The following is a 25,798-nucleotide window of genomic DNA, read 5'->3' on the forward strand; positions in this document are numbered from 1 at the left end:
TAAAAACTGAGCTCTTGTTTCATTGCATACAATTTTTAACAAACAGTTAATGGTAGGGCAGTGGAACAGGGGTGTGCTGCCTCTTTTGCACAGCTTAGGACACGTCAAAGTTGTAGATGGTTTCACTCCCCCTTCTTCTTCATGTCACAGCGCAGTGGTGTGAAGGATACACCCAGGAAAACCCTGCCTGTATCGAAGCGGGTAAAATTCCTCTTGCCTCGCTTTGCATTTTGATGTGAAGTTATGGAAACAGCTTCTCTGAAATAGTTACATTTTATGGCAGGTGTTGAAACTGGCTCATCGGTCAAAGGAAATACGATTTTTAAGAAGCTCTCTAAACAGTTTGATTCAGGTCTGTATGGGAAGCAAAGTGGCACAGCACTTTGTGTATAGTTAAATGGCAAATACTGATGCTTCTTAAAATACAACTTATTGCTTCTGTTTGAGGCAAACCTTTCCCAGCTGCTGACAAATTTACTGTAATTGACTGTGCCCTTGTCCTGTCACATCTACCGCATGCCACCAACTAGTTTGGATGATCTGTCCTTGTTTTCATTTTGTTTCTGCTCCAAAGTGGTGTTGTCTGAGGATTTAATATACAGCAAAAACCTCCCAAGCCAGTCTTGTGTACACGTTTCTAGGAGATATAATAGTTTGGCTGCTCTCATACTCCCTGCGTATGAGTTGATCGTATACTTTTCTGCAGTAGGAGCCAAAAGCCAGGGGCACTAGATAAGTGACAGTCATTTTAGGGCTGAAATAGAATGGTCTCTGGGGTCTGTCTTAGCTGTGGTAAGCAACTGGCTTTTTTATTCAAAGTGAATGTAGTGCTAAATAAATATTCCCATCAAAGCATTAACATTTTTTTGCAGCTGAATTCTCTTCACACTTCAAAAACCTCTGTTGCTTTAAGTAGCAATCACATTTGATGTGTAGCTCTCAACATCTTGTGAGGCTTGATCTGACACACTTAAGATAAATAGCTGAGTGGAAAACATCTGTTCAATATTTTGTCTGCCTTTTTTTTTGGCAACATAGTCCTAGAAGTAGCTTTGTGCTGTACTGTGGAAAATGTAGCATACTGATCTAACAAGCTGTAACTTCATACTTTTTCAAGTTAAATTGTTTTTCTCATTTATCTGTCTTACACTTAAGAATGAATCAGCCTGTTAAGGTCAGTATTGCTTCAGATATGAAACAATGGCTGGAGAAATGAACCAGTAAAATGGTAAACTAGTAAAATGCAATGACATACAGAGAGTAAAATTTCCATATATTTCTATAATATATACCTATAAAAGAAATGCAGGACATGTAATAAATTAATTGAAAAACAAGAAAACATTGCTGTAACCAACTAAGAAAAGAGTGTGGCTAATTTGTTTTACTTACTCTTCTTTTGGAGTTAGTTTGAGACCCTCTAGTTTAATTAGTTGACTGTATAGCAAAAACCAGCAAGCAATCACTTACAAGATTTTCTCTTAATTACATGCTCTGACACCAACTGTCTGGATCCAAACAAGCTCTTTAGTGAGGTCAGCCCTCTGCGGTTCTTCAGCCCTTCAGCTGCACTCGGTTTCCATAGGAGAGATTTGCCCTTGCAAGAGCTCTGGGGTTTCAGGCCCTTTCTTTCAGCTGAGTTTATAGTCTAGCCCTTACCAGAAATAGTCACTTATATTCTCCTGGGACATAAAAGCCCAGGTGTAACAGAGTAGCAATGAGCTCTTTACTTCTCCCTAGAGGTGGCATTTAGAATAAATTAAAAGACAGCTTAATCTGACAACAATGAAACTTCTTATTTCAAAACTGCATTATTAATTATTCTCTCCTCTTATTATTTTTGTTATCATCAAGGAACTGTTTTGCCTACTGTTACAACAATTATTTACACTTCAAACCTCTCCATACATTAAATTCAGCATGACTGTGTCTAGTAAAACCAGGATGTATACTCTAGCGGTGAAGTAAGGAAAAGCCAGAAGCTTTTATTATGCCTTTTTAAGCAAACATATTGTGTGAAGTTATTGAGTTAACATATGATGTGTCTCCAGAAGGCATGAAATATTGGTAGATATTGCTAAGAAAATTAATTTTTCTGTTTCCCAACTGGTCCCATGTCAACTGCTGGGGGAAAAAATGCCAAATGTTGGCACCTTCTGGTTAAAGAAGCTGTTCTATTCCCTCCTTAGTTGGCACGTATGTCGTTACCAATCCATAATCTCCAAAGGGAGATCCATAGGGATTTTTATATTTCATGTTCACCTGTTGCATCTGATGGGACCATCCCAGTGTAAGGATTTTTCTACCTGTGTAGTTATCCCCCAGGCAACTTTTCTTCATTAACACCACGTGTGAGCCCACATATTCTGAAACAACTATTTCACATATGGTGTTAATCAAAAGTTAATGGGGGCTAACTTCATGTGTAAACATCTCGCTAGAAATGCGATTCAGATGTTGGGTCCCCTCCATTCGTAATAGCCTGGTCACTTATTTCATCCTGTGGTGCTGGTAGCGCAGTCTTTGTTAGAGGTGTCTCAGTCTTGAAAAGAGAATCCATTTTTATCTGGGTTTTTATGTTGAAAGACTTCTGGAAGGATTCTGATGTGAAGTAATAGATGAAGGGGTCAAAGCAGCAGTTCATTGTTGCAATGCACAATGTGATTGGGTACAGTGTCCTCGCAAACCTCTCCAAGGAGCAATTTGCTATCGCTTGGGACCGCACAAGAGCATACAAGAAGAGTATGGAATTGTAAGGCACAAAGCACACAACAAAAATGGCCACGTGCACAATGATCATTTTCAATACTTTCTCTTTGTTTGTCCCAATCTGAGACAAGGTGGCAGGTTTCCGGAGAGTCCTGAGAACTAAAGAAGAGCATGTAAGGTTGAGTAGCAAAGGAATTATGAAACCTACCACTTCAATAAATATGGTGATCTTAGACAGATAGGTTTTCCAGATACGTTTGGAAAAACCTTCAAAACAGGTCGTGCTGGTGTTAGAAATGTTGGTTGTGGAGAACAAGGAAGCTGAAATTCCACCGCTGAGGACCAGTATCCAAACACCAGCACAGACTATGGCAGAATTTCTCCTGGTCCTAATGGTGCGAGATTGGAATGGATAGACGATAGCAAGGAAACGGTCAACACTAATGCAGGTGAGGAACAGCATGCTCCCATAGATGTTAGTGAGAAATGCTGTACCAGAAATCTTGCACAGGCTATCTCCAAAAGGCCAATGCCTGTTAAAATTATAAAAAATTTTAAAAGGCAAAGTGAACACAAAAAGCAAATCTGAAACAGCTAGGTTTGTCATGAAAATGGCTGTTTCACTTCGCATTTTCATCCGAAAGCAGAAAACAAAGAGGGAAGCACAGTTAGTAATCAAACCAAGGATGAAGACCACGCTGTACACTGCTCCATACAAGTTGTACTTAAAGGAATCATCTGTCAAACAGGTATGATTGTTGCTGTGGTTTCCCATGCCAAGTCTGTGATGTACTTCCAAAGAACTTCAAAGTCTACTTCAGTGACATCCATAAAACAAGACAGTGATCTCTTCTCTTCCTGAAGAAACACATTCCAGGAAGGTTGCTTGACACCATGCTACACCGCGTCTCTGTCACAAGTACTTTCATCCTGAAGGAGAGAGAGAAATAAATTACACTGGTCTTGCGACCTGCTATCACCTAAAGTGGCTGTGCAAGAGAACACGTACTCTTTCCTTTCCAAATGAATGGAGTACAAACAAGGCCAGTAATTAGTTTCCAAGGTAGTTTTTATAAATTCCACTATTATTGGGATTTTTCATATTTGAACACAGCAGTTACTGTACTCAGCCTTGCCTTTCCTTCCCCCATCACTCCCCCATCCTCCTGTTGGAAGGAGAGTGATTGCTAATTCCAACTTTCCACTTAGAAAGGTTTTTCTTTAAAATTTGAGATGGAATTGGCCCAGTGTGTTTGGAAACAAATGAAATCATGGACCCACAATTTTGCTCAGGTATAGAATCAAACAGTCTGAAATGTTCACCCAAACTTGAAACAAGAGGAGAAAGAAGCTGAAAGCTTTAGCGTCCACGTTTAACTGTGCAGAAATTAAAATTCTATGGTTTTTGGTTCAAAAGTATTAATGCAGATTTGGGGTTTTTTTTTAATAAAGTACTGCTTTGCCTTTTTTCTACTTGAAAATAGGAGCATCCTTACACATGTTTTCAAAGTGAAAAACTTAAATGTTGTATTTCAGAAGCGTTTTTCAAAAATACTTTCCAAAGTTATGCTTGCCACTTGGAAAATGTTGGTTTTTTCCTCCTTAAAAATTTATGCAAAAATGGTATTGCTTTCAACAGGACCTTTTTTTGCAAATGTAGAATGATTTGCAAAAAGGACTCTTCTAAGCTTTACCAGCAGCTTCATTTCACTTCTACTCTTTGTCACGATTCAGAACCTGAAATTTGGAAAAACTCATAAACTACATTCTTGTAAGACTTTGTCCCAATTCTGCAAGCTTTAGAGAAATACATATAAAGCAAGCATGCTGTTTGTTGGACATAAGTGCTTTCTGAACTGCCTTGATGCTCTCTTATTGTTATTCTAAGAATTGTTGTTAAGGCCTGTGAGGATAAGCAGTTGGAAAATCTCCCTCGTTGGAGCAAAGAGGGTTTGTGAGTTGGAACTTGGGCACGGTAGTCAGTACATCTTGGAAATGTGGAGCGAAGCTAGGTAGCCAAGGGAAAGACCTTTGCCTTGTAAACTATAGCAAACCAAATGCGAAACAAAGATTGTAATCTAAGAAACGTTGCAGTAGTTAAAACTATGGAGGAATTCAGACAGATGAAACCCTTGTTGAAGAGTAGGATCATTTCCAGAAAGCGATTCTCTGACAATGTAGTTTCAACAGCAAACATGTAACTGAGTTGTGTTAAAGGCTGAAAGGCAACATATAAACAAACTGGGGAAGCAAGCATAGAATCAGGACAATTTGGGATGCAAACTGATGAAAATCAAATGCCTTCCATATGTTTTCCTACTGGAAAAGCTCATGCTGACAATTGTTCTTGCACACAGTCTGTCAGTGAGTCAGCTGGCAAAATGTCAAGTGTTAAGAAAGATGTAATAGCTGTTAGGTGCAGATCCTGCCCTCACCTGGGAGTGCCTGCACAACTGCAGGCTCCACAAAAACCAGTGCTTTTTAAGCAATAGGCAAGTTTAACAAACTTAACAAATAAGCAGGCAGCACCTTGCTTTTGCACCTTATAGATTAGCTGGATGTAAAGCAAAAGAGCAGGAAGGGAGGATCCCCAGCTCTCACTCCTCAGAAAGATGACTTTCAAATTACTGGAACTTTTTAACATCCAAAAAGATGACTTGGAACTATCAGGTCTCTCCTGTCAGGGGGGGTTCACGCTCTACACAGGCCAGGGCAGCATCAAGACTGGGGCAGCAAAGTGGTGCTCCGTGGTTTGCTGTGCTGGTTGTGTTTGCTCTGCATGCCTTGAACTACTGCAATTCCCTGTGATTTGCGTAGGCTGGTTTAGTACACGCTCTTCACCCAGCTTTGTAAATTCTTCCTTCATTTTAGTTGCATTTTGAGTTACACATTTGCAATACCCTGCCTTAGCAAATGTCCAAACCAGAAGCAGATATGCCCTTATCTGATTGCTGATGATTTTGTGGCAATGGTAGAGCCAATCCGTGTCAGGGCCTTCCCTACAGCATACGTACGCAGGCTCTTCATTGTGCAAACCTTACAAGGTGCTGGGGACAGCCAGGCAGAGTAGGGAACACACTGTGTAGGGGAGCAAAACCTTCCCTGCACCCTTCTGTGCTTTTTGCGCTCATCTCAGTGGTTTTTTCCTACTAAATTTGTGGCTAAATGAACCTTATTGTGAAATGCTTTTAAAAAGATACCAAACATTTAAACTTATGATAAGGATAGTAGTAAAATCTCAAAGGTGCACTTTCTTTGAATGCTTGGTAATCTAAATAAGCAAAGGTCTCACCTACAAGTTGAAATGCCTTTAAGCAAGAACTCAGTCAGATTCAAAAGCACATATGAGCTCCAACAGGAATAGATGAGCCTCTTAGCTTAACCCTCAGCCTAATGCATTTAATTCTTGGCTTGTAAATCCCTTTCAGTAAAGAAAGAGACTGCATGTTACCTCCATCAGGAGCAATTTTTGTTTATGCTGCAATGTAACCTCCATAAGTAGATAGTTTCCTTCTGCAGTGAGTAAAAACCACGTGTGCCAGACTCCCCTGGTCCAGGCTTTGTGTCTGGGTCGTGACAGGGGAGGTTTCAGAGGGACTGGGTGTCTAAAACCTTACATATCCACGTCCCTGGGAGGTGGATGGAAACCCCACTTTCCAGTCTGTGTGCACAGTCCAGGATTTTGGCTGTTCCTCAAAACACAGCCTGACGCAGCGGGTTTGAAAGGCAGCTTTCAGATGCTTACCTTTACTATTGACATAAGTGGTTGTTGCCAGCAGCCTGACCCAGATACTCATTGCACAGGAGAAAAGATGCTTGATCACATGATTCTTTTTTCCCTGCTCTGCATCAGACAGCCACAAGGTCAAACGCCAGTTTTTTCTGGTGTATAAGTCTGCAGGAATTGCCTGCCAGCTATCATCTAGCTAAGTTATGGTCTTTAAAATATAGGCCCATGTTGTTTATGTATCTAACACTGAGGTGTTTAAACAAGCTGATAAGTTGCTTTGAAACTCAGCCATGTGCTTTAAATTCTGTAGTATGAGTTACACGTTCAGTTTTCTGAATGTAAAATCCACTTTCCTTCCTCTTCACTAAGGATTAAAGCAATAGGATGCTCTTTATGTATGTAACGTTCACTACTGCTATTAACTTGGGGGGGGGGGGGGCAATACATTTTAAGATGGTGAAAACCACTTTACTGTTCTGTATTTCAGGCCAAGACTTTTAATCCTGTATCTACAACGGGGCAGTGCATGAGGGGAGGAATGTATTTAGCTGTGGTCAGAAGTGGTACCATAACCCAACATACAGCCTGTTTAGTGTGGTAATACTGAAATAAAATAATATTAAATAATATATAAAAATAATAAACTAGTGAATAAGAATATCTCGTAGCAGGGATGGTACAAGCAAACCTACAGCAGCTGTCACTTAGGTAACCCTGTTATTCTCAGAGTTATGAAGTGGGGTTCAGCAGAGTAGCTGGCAGGGTTTGCTACCACTTGCCTTTTATTGTAGAAATATCCCTGGTTTCTATGTACTGAAAATAAAGGAAAACTTCTACGTATCGCTTCCTATGCTGCACAAGTATCCTGTTTACAATTCTTTCATTTCCTCCTCCTGGCACCCCAAGAAATCTTCAAAACAGCCAGCTTGCAGCTTAATTCAGATCAACCATTTGTTAGCACAGAAAATTACTGCAGGTAAAAACCACACTTTAAAATCAGATTCTGTAATTCTGTTAAACCCTTTCTTTCTGCTCATGCACATCCCATCCTCCACAAATCTACCAAATTGAGGTCAGAAAAAAAGTGTGATGTTTGGGACTGATGTTCTCATATGCGCACATTTTCTTATTGTCATATCAGATGTTAAGATGAATGTAACTTTATCAGTCTGAATATGTAGGACATCCTGTGTGTGGGTTCATTTAAATAACTAAACACTGTAACACCTTTCCTTGTGGAGTCTGATACAGACTAAATGTGAAAACCTTTTAAATCTGAAGGATCTCTTTCTAGATTATCACTATGTGTATCCAGGTTATCTCTGAATCTTGAGATGCAAAGGTTTTGTAGGTATGGAAGCCAAAAACTGATGCACCAAAAAGTGGGAATATCGGGTTTGGGAGGGGTTTCTCTGGGTTTTTTCCAGAAATATCTCTAGGTTGTGGCAGCACTTGTTGTGTTTTGATATGGTCTCACCCTGACCTTGGAAATAAATCAGTATTTTCCTTGGGCACAGCATGCACTTTATGCCTTCTCTTGACAAGAACTGCATTCATTAGGGGGTTTTCACTTCACTGTTACTCAGGCAGTGCAATGATTGTATGATGTATAACTCATCCCCAGCACTGAGCCCAAGGTTATGACTTTGCAACCACAAACTCTCATTTCTTCAGTATCTTGGGTTTTATTTCCCTTCTTCATGTCCCTTTATTTACGCAGAACGTTCAAAAAAGATTTTGTTAGGTTGGGGGTGGGGTGAGGTAGGTGGGTGTGTTTCATTTTTTGGAAGATGTTTGCATAGATGATAATTCTCCATAGGACTATAGGACCTGGATTCTTCCAGACTGGTATGAGTAGTATAGGTCAGGTGAGATACACTGCAAAAGTGTAAATATGGACTTAACAGATAAACAAACTTTTTCTACCTGAAAAAGTAAATATTTCTGACAGTTCTGTGGCAGTGCTAAATAGCAACCATAACACCACCAAACTATTGTTTCTAAAGGCTTACAAGTGTTCGCTTGAAAACCACAAAATGTGAATTCGGAGAAAGCAAAGAGGAAAACGCAATAAAACCGTTTTGCCACCAAGTTCCCCGCTGCTTTGCTACTCCTACAATACCACAGTGCTTGTAATGGGACCTCCACTTAATAATACTTTCTTCTTTTCTTTTTTCACTAGTTATTTTTGGTTGCAAAGAACTCTCAGCAGAAAGCAGTTATAAGAACAAACCTCCAGGTTGGGAGAATCTGGTAGCTGGCTTTTCCCTTCTTGAGGCTGACAGAGCATTAACTGTGCTGCACAGTGCTGCTGCTCCTTTTTCCTGGTGCCAGCAGTGTGGGCTTATGGAAAACTGTACCAGGAACAGCAGGTGCTGCTGGACCCCGCTGCTGCTGCAGGGATGTGGCTGGGAACGGGAGGTGGCTTGGGACACCAAGTTTGGGCTTGGCTTTTAAACCAACCCACTTGGCAAGTTGCTGTGAACTCTCCATCCTCCCCAGAGCTTCTTGCAGTTTCACAGTAACCTTCGCCTATGTTTCTTCCCTGGTGTGGTAGGAGCAGGAGTAAGGGTGGGATTAGACAGTGGGAAATGAAGCAGCTGCCTGTAAACAAAGCGCTATAGACTATAGGAAGCAATGGAAAGTAGAAATGTTTTAATCTCTTTCATTTGCTAATCCTAAAAGTGATGTATTTGAGAACAGTAGGAAAGAAGTAGACAGAAGTGTGACTTTGAAGTCCAGCAAAGGTTTCCTAGCTTCAAAGAGCCATTCTTCCCTGTGTCTTACCAGAGCGAATGCCTAGCCATTATGCTGGGCAGAAGGGGGGCGTTTTCTGATGAGTAGCATAAAAGACAAGGCAGGAGGACTCTTATTCATGGCTTTGACACTTATTGTGCAAGGGTCTTCAATACCACCGTGCTTTCCTGCCCTGGTGTTTGCTGTGGGTGTAATAATGTCTCCTGCACCTGGTAGGAAGGTGAAACCCTTGAGTTACTCCTGATAGTTTCTGTCAGTCAGGTTTTACCGTCTGCTTTTCAAATTCTCTTTGATAGAAGAAAAACAAAACATGGGAGCCCATGAGGCATTTCCCCTCACTCATCCACCAAGGGCGATCCCAGGGACCTGCTGGAACCAGGTGAGAGTCACCGGCAGCTCCTTTCCTTCCTGCCTTGGTGGCTTTGGCTCTCCAGGAACCAGACCCTTCAAGTTCAACAGCTACTTTCTCTTGCCAGTGAGTCAGCGAACGAATTGCAGCAGGACCCCAATTTAATTCTTCCCCTAGGCTCAGGTTTCCATTTCCCTACTCTGTCTATCAGACCTAATCTTAAAGGTGTTCTCCTTTTTTTATTTTTTTTTTAATTGGTCAGCACTGCCATTGTCTCCTAACTGTCCTCTGAGACTTACAAAGCATTTCCTGCTCATGGTGACTTCTCTGTGCTGTATCTGTTTTGTATTGAGCTAATTAAAATGTTTCCTTCTGAAGAGAATAGTGAACTGACTTACCCCATATTCAGACACTGATCCTCAGGGCATGACTCTCTTTTTGTTTTCACTGAGAATGTCTCTCTCCATTTACATCACCCCTTTAACCCTTGATGTGCTTTGGGCTTCCCCATCCACCACGGCATTCAGAGGGTCTGATCCACAGCTCAGAAATGATGGAATTTGCCCCAAACTTCCCAGCAAAGTTGGTATTTTACTCTTGTAAGAGAGACTTTTTTGCTTGCAAAAGAACCTTAGTCTGATGCTGGAGCCCTGTAGGAATGTTGCTTGTTTTGACCCTCATCTGTCTCACTAAGGGGAGATTGCATTATAATAGCTTTGCTCGATTCAACAGAGATCCCAGCAAGAGAAGATTTAGATGCAAAGAAAAAACTGATGGAAAAGCAGAGTTACACTGTTTGTCCAGGTTGTTTTCACTCAGGAGTAGAAGCTGGTATCGGAGGTAGCTGCATCTTTGATGTAACCCTGTTTATTTACAAAGTGTGGTTAAGAAAAAAAATAAAAAAATAAGAGAGTCCTGTTTCCCTGAACCACTGGGGAATCCAACAACAGGACTCAGTTTATTTGCTTACAGTTCCAGTCAGCATCCTGCCCAAAAAGCTTCCTTTCTTTGCTTTCTCTGACACAATTTCCAGTAATTCCTTGGTGATCACTTGGCTTTTTGGTTCCTTGTTGCCTTTACTCACAAGGCGCCTGCAGCCACATGAAGCCCCCCTTTCACCCGAGCCTTTTTGACTGCTCTCACCCAGGGCTGTGGCTCAGGGGCCGGTTCCTCTGCAGTCCCTTTGCTGAAGCAGGAGCACTGAACTTTCACCTCTGTTTATCCAAAAATTATAGGCTTTTTCCTTCCCTTTGCATACATTAGTACCGACAAGCCTCCATCCAGCTGCCAGCACCACAGTATGAACACGTATTTCAGCTTTTGCAATCTAAACTGGGTGCACAGAGGTGTGGCCAATTTCCTTGCGGGTGCTGAGCACAGTCCTTCAGTGGGGCAGAAGGCAATCTGTACTCTGCTCTGCTGCTCAGGACCTTGAAGGACCTGTGCTCTGCATTTAACTGGAGGAGCTGATAAAACAACGCTTTCTTCTCTGATACTGCTTTATTCCGAGGGGGAAAGGTTTGAGAACTCTTCTGACAGCAGTATGGACTGGGTGGGTGTTGCCAGCCTTAGTTTCATTTGCTCCAGTGGTCTGGCCTGTGAGTGCTGGAGATGCACGGTCCCTGCCCAGAGCTGCTGCGCTCCCCGTTCTCCTTGGTGCACGTTTCTCAGCAAGAAATACGGAAGTATGGCTGGGGTCTTCATGTATTCTTCCTCACCTCCCCTCTAGGGAAAAACATTAAGGTCTAGAAAAATATTCAGTGGTGTGTAATGAAATGATGCATGAGCAAGTGCAGCACACAGCTATGCTTTTTCTCAGTAAGAACTACTACCAAGGGTAAATTTGCACTAGCGTGTTAAATAAGAGATGACTTTGCAATGCAAAAATAGCACATCTCAGCCAGTGAGTGATGTTTCTTAGAAATCAGGTTTCTAATAATGAGATGAGAGAAGAGGAATGATGTTTTGGCATTGTATAAAGGATGCTGCTTTTACTGCTAAATACAGTAATTTCCATTTACCGTGTAAAAGCAAATACATGCTGGAGAGGAAGACTGTGTTATCCTCAGGTTCAAGAAATTAAAATGGGAGTATTATTAGATGAAAATAAGAGATTCTGCTGTGGCTGTCTATTTACAGGCATAATAGATATTCAAAATATTATGAGATCATGCTATGTACAGAGAAAGCAATCTGTGCTGTTGCTAACGTGCACTTTTGTCTTGGGGTTAGGGACTGATGAAAGTCCCTCAATTTCATTTGCCAAGATAGAGACTTTCCTTTTTCTGTAAAACCAAACCATTAGAAATAATTCAGAAAACTTTCCTTGTAGCTGGGGTCAGCTAAGGCTAGTTTGGCTCCAAAGCAGTTGTGAATCTTTACCCCCTTTTATAGGACTGAACTGGGAAGATGGTGCGTTAGAGGAAGTCTTGCAGGGCCACTATCCTTGTGAATAAAGAACTCCTCTTTTCAAGGAGAGAATTTGCCTTTTGTGAAAGGTGGTGGCTCCCCTTCCCTGAGACTAAATCGGATCCTTATTTATGGAGGAGGAGCAACTTGTGAAGGAGCGGAGTGAGTCTCTGCACGCACGCTTGACCTGGAAAGACCTGTTAAGGTTGGATGTGTGCTCCAGGAGCCATCCTCACTCACCTCAGCCTGTGGACAGGATGGCTCACCGGTGTCTCATTTGTGATCCTGGAGCACTGTGGGACAATCAAGCTAGGACCACCACATCAGCCGTGTACATCTGGCCAGCAACACTCAGACATCGGTAAATCAAATATGTTTTAACCAGAGTTAGCTGCAGCCTGCACAAATACTTTACAGACACTGGCATAAATGCGTATGGCTGCAGGCAGCCATGCTGTTAAGTGCCAAGGCAGTACCAGGATACCTGAGTCCCAAAGTGTTTTGCCATTTACTGCTCTCCCCAGAGAGCAATTTTCTCTCGCCTTCCATTCCAGAAGTAACATGCTCCCCTATGTTGCACCCCTTCCCCAGGAGCTGGCCCAAGGTTGGGGTAAAACCGCATTAATTCCTGCTCTTGTGCTCCAGCCATGAGGTCACAGGCTGGAGGAGGGCAACCATCTTACAGCTGGGAGTGCATCCTCTCTCTGGCACGAGCTGCAGCGTTTGGGATCGCCTGCCTCTCAGAAAACTGGGAGGAGCAGGTTTTCACATTTTTTTTGGTCTCATTACAATACCCTGAATGAAAGTGAATGGGTAGTTGCATTCAGGCCTTAGTTCTGTTTGTCTGTGTACCAGCTGAGGTCCTAACTCCAGAATTCGAAAGACGCTGATTTTTATCAGTTGACCTAACCCTATTTAAACACATCTCGCTTTTAGTCTCAAAGGTTTAAAGTGAAATGTATGCTCAGCCTCCCCCTCCCTCCCTCCCATTTTTTCAGGATTTTCTTCTGAAATTCAGAGGCTTTGAACCTTCTCAAGTACCAAGGTTGGTTCCCTGCCTGTTTTATTTTAGCTTTCAGAATGCTAGTAAGGGAAAGAAGATGGAAAAGTGCTGCAAAGCAGGGAATATCCTTATCACTGACCTGTGAACTTTGCACTTCCCATCCGCTGGGTTTCACTGTTCTGTTCATAAAGGGGAGTAATACAAAAACACACAATTGTGTCCTCTCAAGCAAAGATTAGGGACTGTCGTTAACCCCCCCCCCCCCCCAAGGTTTCTTGCAAATTCTTCCACAGTGGGCTTATATTGTGTTAAATCCTATTTCTTCCGAACAGCTGCATCTTTAGATATTGTTCATAATTCATTGTACTTTTGACACCAGATTTTCTATCTGCTTATAGCTGTATTTGAATTTTTCTTCCGGAATTTTGCCACTGAGCTTAAAAGGAGTAGATTTTAGACATAAATGAAAGGCAAAGTGATAAATAAAACTTCTAGGTTTTGCAGTACAAAATATATGTTATTTCCTAACTTTTAATATAGTTTGCAGGAACCAGATCTCACATTACATGTAAATTAATTACAAAGCTGAAAGCATGCATTATTGTAAGCTGCAAGCCTTAAGTTTATGCCACATTCATATACAACTCTTTCTTAAGCCTACATTAGTGTCTTTATGATGCTGACTTAAAAAAAAAAACCAAACAAAAAAACCCAAAACCCTAAGGGATATTTTTCACAAATCTGAAACAAACAACAGGGATGGAAAAGTCCTTAACTTGTCATCTGCAGTGACACAATGAGAATTACGATGTGAATTATAACGATTTCCACTGCAACAGTTTGGAGGAGTAGCTCATGTAGTAATTACTTTGCAAAAACTCGGAGATCATCTTTCTCACTTTAAACAGAAACATTCGCCTCTCCCATCCCAACCACAGCACAGCTCAAGTAAGAAGAATGAGATCTGCCTGTATAGAAAAAACAGTGCTAATCTCCATTGAAATGTACAACTCGAGCCCATCCCCGGCTCGTTTTATCCCACGGACGTCTCCGAGCCTTCAGATTTCAGAAAACGCTACAACCCATTTTTTTTCAGAGCTGACATTAAATCCGGATGCTTTTCTGCTGAGGTAGAAAGCGAGGAACCAGAAACTTACCGGGGCAGAGCGGTCGGGGAGCCCATGCCCGCAGTGGCGGATCTCAGCCCGAGCCCCCCCTGCCAGCCCCCATTCCTCCTCCTTCTGTCGGCGGAATCGAGCCGCTCGGGACCGGGGTGCTCGGCCGGCGGAGAGGTCGCCCGTTCATCTTCAAAAGCCACAGCGCCCGGCAGCTGCCGGCCTCCCTTTGTTCGGGGAGGAAACAGAACTGCTGAACGCTGCAGCCATCGTGTCTTGGGAAACAGGACACAAGAATGGGCCCAATGTCTGGGCAGGGTCTGTGGGCAGGGGGAACCCCTGGGGGTCTCGGTAGGAAACGCTTTTCCATTGGGCAGGGGCGTGTTACCCGCGCCTGAGCCCGCCCCGCGCCCGCCGCCGCGCTGCCTTCCCGGCCGGAGCCTTGCCCGGCTCTAGCTCCCGGCTCCGGCTCCGGCTCCGGCCCACAGCTCCGGCTCCCGGCTCCCGGGCAGCCGGCGGTGGCAGCGCGGATTGCCTGAGCCCTTAGCTGGGCCCGCAGCCTGCGGAGCGTGCCCGCGCCCCCGCGCCGGGGTGGTCACGGGCAGGGGGAAGCTGCTGCTTCAGGCACAGATTTTCCTTTGCATGGCTGTAATTGTTTTTCCTTCTAATTAAAAAAGTGAGGAGGAGAGGGGGGAGCTGGGAAGCAGGAAAACATTGGGTAGGACTGGGAAGCTGCAAAGCAAAGCTGGCCATAGGAATAAAATATATTTCTTAACAGACTTAGAAAGGGATTGGGTTTTAGGTTGGAGTTTGTTGTTTGGGGTAGGTTTTTTGTTGTTTTTTGATTTCTCACAGGAGCTGACTAGAACAGTCTGGACTCTTGTCCCCTAGCAGTTTGCTCTGAAAGCCCTGGGCTCCTGCTGGAAAATCTATAGGCATTCAAATGTTTAGGGACACAATTACGAATACTCCAGGGAAGTGTGGCTGCTCTTGCCTTTGTAGCTCGCCCTGAGAGCTGCTGCTGCTGCCTTTCAGTGGAGCTGCCTTCCAGCAGAGCCACTAGCTAAAAGCTTTTTATCACTTACCTTTAATATCAGCCCTTCAGCTAGGGAAGAGGATCTTCTGGCAGCAAGAGTAACACAGCAGACGGCTTATTTGCCTCAGCCTGTTTATGCTGTGGAGCAGCTGGTGCCCTTTTATTTCTTTTTCAGCCCTCTCTAGTTCCATAGGTTTGAAATCCTGAGTCTGCTTTTAAAGCCCAGCCTCCTACCTAACGTGTCTTGCTCACATTGTGTTTGTCTCTCCTTTTCCTCCACTCTTCTTGGCTGTTCCCACAGGCAGCCAAGGCTAGTAAACAACTCGCTGTGAAGCTGGAACTAATGTTATTCCTTGGGCTGGTGGCTGGTGCAGTGGGCTCGGACTCGCTTCTGCAGCACGCCCAGCTGCCACAGGCTTTTATCCAGTTGATGCGAGTAACTTCCTGAATATCTCATATAACAGCCTAACTCCAGTCTGCAAAACCTCATCCTCTGAGGGCTCACAGTTTAATACAATGTGTAAAAACACAAGTGTGGATTTGGATTGAAAATGGCGAAGGTGCAGATGTTTCCTGCTCCTAATGGCCAAAGGTCCCTTTTCCCTTTTTCGACTGGTAAAGATGGCAATCTGGGTAAATTGTGAAGGGATGGCCAAAGACATCAGCCATCACCATCACCCATGTACAAACGTGGGGGTGAATATGGGGGCTGGCAGAAGGCTCAAGATGCAAAATCCACCAGTATCACCAGTAAACTCGCATACAGAAATCAGTTTTGGCTCTTTGTGGCTTGTGGGCATTTTCAGGCTGGCTGCATGGAAATCCTGATCCCTCAGGCATAATGCAACTTCTTTTCACTCCCCGGGGCCCATTCTTATAGGTCTGTGAGTGTTCTCAGTGAGGACCAATTAAACACCAACTCTGCATTTGAAATCGCCCTTTTTAGGGAAAGAAGTGTGGTTTGGGTGGTTTGAAGCTGGACGTACTGATGCAGATTAGAGTGAGCATACTGAAACCCTTTGCAGATTAACGTTATGTGCCTCAGCCCCCAAAACTACCAGCTGATGGGCAAACCCATTAGAAGGGAGAATGATTACTCCTTGGAGATTTAATACAGCAAAAATCTTAAACCAAAAATTCTCTTCTTCTTACAGTATTTAGCCAGAATGTGGCAACTGTGCCAATTTTGCTGCTGTTGGAATGTAAATAGGCAGCTGTACCTACCTGGGAAGTTTGCTTTCTCTCTAGAGTTATTGGTTTAATTAAACACTCCTAACAAAAGTCTTCAGCTGTTGTGAACTTGGAGGGCTCTCAGGAACTCCTTACCTCTAACCTAACAGGAGACTGGGGGTGGTATTTTTGCTGGTTATGGACTCCATCCTTCTAAACCATCGTAGTGGTTCCAACTTCATATCCATCCATGGTTGCCATTGAATTCAAAAACATCTCTAGTGAGCAGGTTTTTCAGTCATCTGTGACTTGGGGTTTTTTCTTTTAAAAGGAGCATCTTTTTCTGCTAGCTATAGCCAAAACTAGAAGTTGGAAAAGTGGAATCTCTAGATTGACCCGTGATGCTAATCTCCAGCCTCTAGAGATCATTAAAAAAAAAAAAAAAATCCCAACCTTTTCCCCTGTGGGACATAAAAAAGTTTTGGTATTGTCCCCAGAGCGATATGTTCCTGCTCCCCTCCAAGGCACATTGCACAGAGCAATACACATAGGCCTTTGTCCTTCTCCACACCAGTTTAAATAGGCCAAATGCTGTGCTATCAATGTGCACTGTGTGTTTTTTTAAATAAATAAAGTACAAACATTTCCAACAAAGTACCCTTAACATAGGTTTATTTCCCAAACATGAAAAAAGGAGGTGGCTGCCTCTCTTCTTGGTTACAGTTACAGGCAAGTGTTTTTCTTTAAAATGGAAAAACAATGAGTAGACTCCTCAGCTCTTAATCTCTGGTCTCTGCGCAACTCATTTGCTGTCCCCACCCTGATCCCATGGTGTTCAGTCTTAGACTTGGGACTGGGTGGGTTTTAGCAAGCTCTCCTTGTTAAAACATTGGCAGTACATCAATAATCTTTAGTTATTTTGGAAAACAAGGAAAATCGGACTGTTATCTTATTGGAAACCACGGCTGCTGAGAAGGCATAACATGTTTAAGCAAAAGTTTTACCCCCTGTTTACAGTACTCGGATTTTCTGCTTGTGCATAGAAACCCTACTGATGCGATACTTCTGTTATGTTTTTGGTTGTCCAATGTGTCAGTGGCCTGGTGGCTTTTGGACCGGTATATGAAATTTCCATTGATTTCAGCCAGGCAGGGATATCTGAATTTAAGGAACAGGTTTGCCCAGAAGACTAGCATATTGCATTTCTGGATGATTAATGCTTAATTCTTCTGCTGTCAAACATACTGACTAGTTTCAGTCGATTGATGCTTTATTGTGCCAGGATTCCTACTTCAGGGCACTTAGAGCACTCAAAAGGAGCCAAAGAGCAGAAACCAAATCAGCATTGCATTTTAAAGGCCACTAGAATATATATAATAGGGACATGAGTTTTTCCCTTTCCTCCTCTATTCATTGGCAAGGCTTGTTTCCTTCCTTTGCTTTCCTGCAAAAGCAGACTTAATTTGTCATTTGGTAGCTAAATTTTGCATGGCTTTAGCTCATCCTGGTACAGCGGTGCATATCAGATGTTCTGAGGCCCAGTGGAGCTCTGCCTCTTATTGAGAAGAGTCTGTGAACAAGCTCCTGTTAAGCTGCAGAGACAAAAATGGACCATGCAGGAGTGGCTTCATGGTGCCAGAGTGGTTTAGGGACCCTAGCTGGAGAAGTAGGTGACCCCACATTGCCAAGATACCTACTCTTTGAGCTTACAAACTTGGTTGTATTTAGAAATTCTGGCTGGCTGCAATACATCCATATCATGTCCTGTATCATTTGCTCATCCTATGAGGCACACAGCTTCCTAAGGTCTCATGCTGTTAAAGCACCAGCTTTAGGACTGCAGCTCCTCTGGAATAAGGTTAATGTCTGGGTGACTGCAAAGGAAATATTTGGATGACTGAACCAACAGGTTCAATTCTGATAGAAGGGAGTATTTCATTTAGATGTTCTGCAGGAAAGCTAAAGGAAAAAATCAATAATACTGACATTTTGCTGGGCCGGGAGGGGGGGAGAAAAAAAAAAAAAAAAAAAGTAGTCACTTTACAGAAACCGCAGTCTGTGCTGGAAAAGATTTTAAAGGAAAATTCCTGAGCAGATGTAGCAGAACCCTTCAGGAGCTCACTTACTAAAGCTGCAATGTTTACTAATTCTTAATGGTTTGTCAGTGCTTCCATTTAAAATCCTTTTTGAAGAGTTTTCTAACAAAGCCATAAAAAATCACTTCTAAATCAAATGGAAATGCAAAGCCTCATCCTGTTTGTTTTTTTCAAACGTGCATTTAGAAGGCCCTTTTTAAATAATTTGAAATGCTGCAGGAGGGGGGAATGGACACAACACACCAAAAGACAGGTGCGCAATTGAATCAGTATCCTTGCAATTTTAAGAAAGCTTCATTTAAAAGCCCTGGTTTGTTAATTTGCCAGCACTTAAAGTTCCATTGCTTTCCTACCCAACGGGACTTTTTGCTAATAAATGATAGAAATCAAAGCTTTTCGGGGGTGGGGGAAAGTGTTGCTTGTGCCAGTGGAGTGACTGAGTCCTCAGAAAGGCCTCACTGCTCTCAGTGCTGACAGTTTTCTGGTGAACACAGTTTGCTGTGTCCATCCAGGTAAGGACTGGACTAACCGATTAACCTGTGATTTGTTTCTCTGATTTTTAGACTCATCCAATAGCAACTATTTACATTCCCATGAGTCCTGAGGGCCTTTCTTTATAAAATGCAGTTAACTCGGAGAAAAAGCATCCAGTTATGAGCTGCTGAAATGTATTTCATTGTGTAGAAAATAAAAGAAAAAAATTGTACTGTTTGCTGGGTCAGGCAAATAGAAACCTCTGGTGGCACCAAGGACCTGAACCTGAATATTCCTCCAATCCATGCATTTTTTCCTAAAGCTTTGCTTTTTCTTTGCTATGTAGCATCATCAAGCTAGAAGAATATCAGTCTTTTGGACAGTGCCCTCTCCATGCCTCAAAGCATGCCTCTCTGCTTTCCGTATTTTGCAGTAATTTAATCAGGCCCTTCCAAGTGTGTCTCGGTCATTTCAGAGTCTTTAATATTTTCCTGTCAACAGAGAAGGGATTAATTTTGCAGACTCCCCACTCATCAGTCATTTTCCCCATAACTTAGAGGCTATTTCCCGTTTTGCACGACCAAATCTAGCCCATTATGTCTCCCTTCAGAAACTGTATCCAGGAGTTACTTCAGGGAAGAAAGAAATACCTGATTATTCGCTCCTCCAGGATAAGTTCAGAAACTTGCTCTGTCCTAATTTGGCATGGGATCTGTGTTCGTTGATTCTTTTTACCCACTTCAAAGGGACTGCTTTTCAGTTCTGCATGCTTCAGAGTCCCCACTTTAATAAACACGTGGTAATGTATACCATTGTTTTGACGAGAGGCACCAGTTATGCTGAAGTCTTATCCCCTGGAAAACGAAGAAGGTGTCTTCCAGCAAAGCTGTTGGGCTGCCTGTGTAAGCTGCCACCAGCACCAGCTGATGATTTCAGAGTGAAGTGACATTGCCTCTGTCGTGGTGGAGGATCATGTCTGAACGTGGCCAAGGGAAAGCTGAAATGGCTGCCTTTGTCTTCCTGTGGTGGGGAGCAGAGCAGGTTTTAACAAAAAGTGGGTGAAGTGAGTTGTTTTTTTCTTTTTCTGAACCCCAGTGATAGCCCACCAATGGCTCCTATTCCAGGTGTGGTGAAGCCTGGGGTTTTCAGCAGAGACAGCCCTGTTTGAGGTGTGACTGGAGCTGCAGCAGCTCTCGGTATCAGCAGGAGGTACCGTACCCGGATTTCATACAGCACAGCGTCCCTGGGCTGAGGCTGGGGGGGGGCTGTAGGCATGCCATACCATGGCATCAATGAGTGCTGGTGTTTTACTGGAGTACACTGAGTTTCACCAAATGAACTGGGAAGGATGAGAAGCTATGGTGCCAGGAAGAGCTGCTGCAGAGCAGTTAATGAAGCAAGTAGAGAACAACAGACGATGCAGGCCAGGGTTGGCTGACTTCCCCATGCAGTAGCAGGGACAGCATCTTGGAGCACGGCAGTGGACGTATATTAAGTTTCAACAAAACAAACCCAAAGGACGTGAAAAGCTGGTGAATATAGTCTGTGTTCTGATGGCAAAAGATTCAGAGTTTGAAAGGAGCCTGGAGCACCTAAAACAATTGAAGGCACAACCAGGCAGGAGCTTGCAATTCTGCTGTGCATGAATAGAAGGAAGAAGCGGCTGAATATCAGGAAACATTTTCTAACAATGCAGACTATTCGGCTTGAGTGGAGACTCCCAAGGGAAGGGGTAAAAGCCCACAAGGGCTGAATAATAGAAAAGTAGTCAAAGCCATAGTGTACATATACTGGAAAGAAATCCTTCAGTACAGTGATACACAATTCACAATGCCCAGCCAACATAGCGTTGCTATTATTAATAGCATTTTTAAGATGCATTTTTTGATACACAGATTCAGCAAAGTCCTTGCAAACAGGGAGGTTTCGAGCCTTCTGTGCAGGTCCTCTCCCTGTGAGGCGGGCAGTAGAGAAGGGGAAGAGGGGACGCACTGCCCGTCACAGCCCTGCATTTCTCAACACCACCAAGCGATTGCCTTGGCTATCCCTGTCCCTAGGAAGAAGCCTGTTTTCTGCATTTTCATAAGAATTCTCAGTTAACCCAGGTCCTGCTCCCTGTAGAGGGCAGCTGCTTCCCTTAGAACTGCTTGGGAGAGTGATCTCCCCACCGGCATGTTCTGGTTCCCAGCTTACCCGCTGTGAATTTTGGGGACTTGCAGGATTTTGGGTGGACCACAGACCGCAGGGTGATGCCAGACAATTCACAGCCCCGTCGGGCTTCCCTCTCCTTCAGTGCTGTGCCAGCCTCCATGGCTTTATCACCAATGGAGAATGGCAACAGAGCTCAATTAGTAAAATTCATTATGCTCTGTAGCTTCATGGTCTTGGGAACCTCTTGCAGCATCACAACATACAACAGCATAGCTGTTATCGGAGAATTTATTGATGAAAGAAATATACTAAATGGATGAAAAATTAAACATTGCCAGTTTTCATTATCATCCAAGTACCCAGGAGTTGGTAGAGCCTGTAGCTCCCCCCTGCCTTCTCAGGTGGGTGATACTTTGAGTATCTTAACCCAAAAGAAGACTGTTTTGAGCATGACTAATGCCCAGCTCCGTAGTGAGGTGTGTCCCAGCACACAGGGCTGCACCGCATGCCGAGGTCCAAGCCTTCATGCTGTGCTTCTCTCCTAGGGACCATGTTAGTAAAGCGTATTAACGGAACTAATCTTGCCAAGCTGTGTGCTTTTCTGTTGCACAAACTTACAGTCAGACAGTGTTATGGAAATCAAAGCAGTATTATTCGTGTTGCACCACCACTTAACTCCTGCTCTCTACCAGCCCATTGTTGATAGTACTTTGGCATCGCGTCAATCTGATTGCAATTAAGCTTTTTACAAAGCATCATTCAAGGCTGTCTGTTCTGGTTTTGATTGTTCGTGCTCTGAAAGGTTCTCCACAATGGATGTTCCAGGGAATATGCTACCACCTATGTTGGTAATGCCCTGTCTGATAGTTTTGATAATTTTTTTGTGACTCATGGAGGCTATTTTGGTACTGATTTGTTTTTTTCTGATTGAAAAGTGGTTTCTGAGGGGAGAAAAGTACATATTTAATGTCCTAGGTTTATAAATTTTTTTTCTGAAGTCTTTTTCTATGCACAAAAGACTTTCTTAAGGCTTCTTCTACCAGACACTGCAAAAAATCACCTTTGCTTCTAACAGAAGTAGGATGCTATGTGTAAAGGAGCAGTAAAGAGGAAAGAATCTGGTACAGGTATCAAGGCCTAAATGTGTTGCTAATACACAAATGTAAAAATAAAATGGGGCCTGCATTTCATTTTGGAAATACACTGTATTTCCAGCTGAAATGTGCTGCAGAGTCTGCAGTAAAGCAGTTATGACCGTGTACCAAGAAGGAGCAGTCAGTCTCTCTCAGCTTGTGAGCAAATGTGGGAAGGCAGCAGCACCCAGCCAGGGACTGTCCAGTTTGGGGACGGTCTGCACCTTGGGATCCTCCCTCCTCACGGAGAGGAGGCTGGTTTGTTAGGTTTAAGTTTGGGAGGCTTATTTTTCATCATATTCTTTCATCCTCTTCTGTCTCAGGACATTATTTTTGCATTTGGGGTGTTTGTGTGGTTGTTGGTTGTTGTTTTTTATTTCTCCAAATGAGCTAAATGTGCAGGAATTAGGCTGGTCAAGTCTCTGTATTAATCAGCTTATTGAGAATACAGAAACATTCTCTCTGCTGTGCTCTGTGATTCTGGTGTCCTCCCCTGCTTGCAGTCCACCTAACACAGAAAAGATAGGAAAATGATATTTCTTTAACATTTGACTGTTTGACCTAGTGCAGGAATTGCCTGTTCCAGACTCTCTCCAGCATTCATTTCTCTTCGTTGTCCTGGACCATTATATTTCACTTCATAAGTCTATGAACTGCTATTTGCATCTGAGCTAAAGCAACATAAATAAATGTCAGGTATGAAAATATAAGCACTGGTCAGTTTCCTTTTATTTTAAACTAAAGGCAACTTGCAATAATTTAGTGTGAGTTGAGCATATTAACGTTTCCATGACATGAGAGAAGACCCCTCCTCCATTTGATTGAAAAGCCTCATGTACAGAGAGACAGGACCCAGTATGTGGATCTCCTTGGAAGGCTGAAGTGAAGCATTTCTTTGCAGATCGGCCCCAAAATGCCTCCAAAGAGCCCATCAGGGAGCTCTGACAAACCCCTCCTGTGCACCAGGACCTGACCTTCTTCCTACCAACCCTGCCTTTCTCCAGGACCACAACAGCCTGTAGCAGACACTCAGCATCCACGGGAAGTCCAGCCTCAATCATAGGATCATTTAGGTTGGAAAAGACCCTTAAGATCATCGAGTCCAGTTACAAATTAGTCCCAAAGCTTCTAGTTCACGACCCAAAATTTATGCCCAGGCTAACACTGAAGAAACGCTGCTGACAGAAGGCGTACCGCATGCTGCACATCACCTGGTGTACTCTAGAAGGTGAACTCAACCAAATTTTCATGGAGTCACCTGGAGAGAAGTTATTAATGGGCCAAACACACCCCTCAGTGGTAACTTCCACTAGCGAGGAGGCCATGGCAAATATCTAATTTCATATATTGGTGGCGTATTGGTCAGGGCTTATCTTAACAGTGTGTGTCACTGGTACAGGACAAGCTGTGCAGCTTCTGAGGTTCAGAAATATGAATGAGTCCAAACTACAGAGTTTTGAACTGAACTTTACCACAGATGTGGGGAGCTCAGGGCATGCACCTTAGCCCGAGCCACCTTGAAAATGATATCACTGTACTATGGTTTAGAATACAGAGGGGTGCTGTTAGCAGATAACAACAGATGGTCTCTGTTTGCTTCCTTGGAGTGCCCAAGGAAGGCTGCAGAGAAGCTCAGGGTGTGACACTGGGACACTGCTCAGCTGCTGCCATCAGGTTGTGGTACAGAGAACGCAGATGTCACGTCCTAGCCCCTGCCATGCTCCGAGGTCTGAGGGTACAGCAACAGCAGTGCCTCAGGATGCCTGTCGTGATGAATATTTCAATTTCTAGTATAAGTCTGCCAGGGGCACTTCAGCACAAGTGGAGAATTTGTTCCAACACTAACAATTTTCTGAGGTACATTTGCAGCTCTCAGCTGCTCATCACAGGGAAAGACCCAGCGCCCAAGTCACACGATGACTGAGACCCACCGGTCCTTTAAGAGGAGATGGGTGTTTCTGCAGTGCCATCAGGTTGAAAAAAAGAGTGCCAAGATAAATAAATACAGAAGATATACTGAATAAAAGCTGCTTTCCTAAAAATGTTTTTACTCCTAAAGGAGGAAGAGTTTGGAGAGGCAGCTTGCTATGCCAGGGGAAAGGCCACCCTGTCTAGAAGCTCCCTAGATAAGAATGGAAATCCTTGTATAATGTTTCCCTTGTTATCAGAGGGGAAGAAACACTTTGAAAAGCATTGTTTTACAGAGAAAAGCAACATCAACAGGGAAATAACTTTTTTTATTTTACCTTTTCTCTGTTGACTCGTGACGGCCTTCCAAGCTGAGTCTTCAAACCATCCTTTACCACTGTCCCTTCACCCATCTGTGCCATGGACTCTCTCTGGGTTTGATCATGTTCCTGTTGCAGCTAGGAGAGGGCTTTGCTTTCATGCTCTCCTCCCTCCCTGGCCTGAGCATACCCCCTGGCCGTTGCTTCCCATCACCATGGCTATCTCACATGCTCTTTTGTCTGCTCACAGGGCACTGAGTCCCTTGCTTCGCTGAATGCACCCTGTGTGCGGGTTGCTGCGCAGGAGAGGCTGGTGCTCTCTGTTTGTTCCCAGGGCTAAATGTTAGCTAATTTATTCCCTCAGCAGAGCTGGTGCCCTGCTGGGTCTGGATCAGGACAGGGATCACACCAGACTGCATCCCTCCTTCCAGAAGATGCTCAGAATTTTGACTAAAGTTTTCTTGCTGTTCAGTGCCCTGAGATTTAGTTCCCGGGCCCTTGTGAAACCAGCTGCTTCTCTGAGATTTACCCATATTCAGATGATCCCTTCCCTTCTGGTTTTATGCATTATCTGGTACCACAGCAACGGGGTTACATGTAAAACTCAGGAAGGCTGAAGAGTATTTGGATTTGAATTTGCGGTTTTGTTTTTCTTTTGTCCAAAAGCCATTTTTAATGTGGAATTTCTCAGGTTCAAAATTCAAATAGCATTCTCATCCAAATGACATCCTGACAGTTTACACTCACGAGGAGATTTTAATCTTGTAAAATTCCCCATGGCTGATGCCTTCCTGGTGACCAATGCTGCTGCCACCAGCTCAGCTCCCACAGGAGCCAGAGGCACCAAGCCCCATTGATTGTACACCCGCCACACGGCTCTAGAAAGCAGCTTTCCATGAAACTTGAGACCCTCACTCATAATTCATGAGCTTTCTATTTTATCATCACTAAGTGAACAAGGAAGGACAAACCTCTTTCTTTGACCTGGAGCAAAATACAGGATTTGCTCCTGGGTCCATGTCTTCCCTCCTTTACCGTCCTTCTCCTGTGGGAGAGGTTTTACTTAAAGGAAGGATTTTATTTAACATTTAATGGCAAGTGTTATTGACTGAAACAAATAGACAAAAACAAATAAACCCCTATAGTTCTACATAGTCTGATTAGAAGTCTTTCCTGTTGGTTGCTGAGTAGTTTCTTGTGCTGTAATTTCACTAATTACTAATCGTCATGGACTCCTCTAAGGCAAACTGGCTGTGAAATGGGGGAAGATGGGATGCTTTTTTGATTATAATAGCACCTGCTGTTGCCTGAGCTGCATCGGCACCCGCTGCCCTTGGGTGCAATGCTGTGGGCTTGAGGATTATTTCATCCATCCTGTCCCCATCACTGCCCTTGTCACAGCCCCAGATCTGATATTCAGCAAAAAGAAAGCTGGGAA

The 25,798-nt window shown here is 43.5% G+C and overlaps 2 protein-coding genes across 4 annotated transcripts in view; one reads left to right on the forward strand and one right to left on the reverse strand.

Moving 5' to 3' along the window:
* LOC101916786 (fibronectin type-III domain-containing protein 3a-like) overlaps positions 1–25,798 on the forward strand; it is a 232,835-nt gene that overhangs the window by 61,249 nt on the left and 145,788 nt on the right. The gene's annotated exons all lie outside the window — the stretch shown is intronic.
* Positions 2,246–15,453, reverse strand: LPAR4 (lysophosphatidic acid receptor 4). Of its 2 annotated transcripts, none has more exons than XM_005242616.3 (2): positions 15,158–15,453; positions 2,246–3,639 (listed from the first exon to the last, which is right to left on the reverse strand). In XM_005242616.3, the coding sequence occupies exon 2, from the start codon at positions 3,482–3,484 to the stop codon at positions 2,438–2,440; it is 1,047 nt and encodes a 348-aa protein (XP_005242673.1). In that variant the 5' UTR covers positions 3,485–3,639; positions 15,158–15,453; the 3' UTR covers positions 2,246–2,437. The 2 variants fall into 2 exon arrangements, with proteins under 2 accessions (XP_005242673.1, XP_027649950.1); XM_027794149.2 differs by lacking the exon at positions 15,158–15,453 and adding an exon at positions 14,115–14,582.

Source organism: Falco peregrinus, chromosome 13, assembly GCF_023634155.1.
Source record: "Falco peregrinus isolate bFalPer1 chromosome 13, bFalPer1.pri, whole genome shotgun sequence".
Taxonomy (NCBI): Eukaryota; Metazoa; Chordata; class Aves; order Falconiformes; family Falconidae; genus Falco; species Falco peregrinus.

What these genes read in the sequence shown, in the direction of transcription:
- LPAR4 (XM_005242616.3), bottom strand. Translation starts at nt 3,484, where the DNA reads ATGGGAAACCACAGCAACAATCATACCTGTTTGACAGATGATTCCTTT.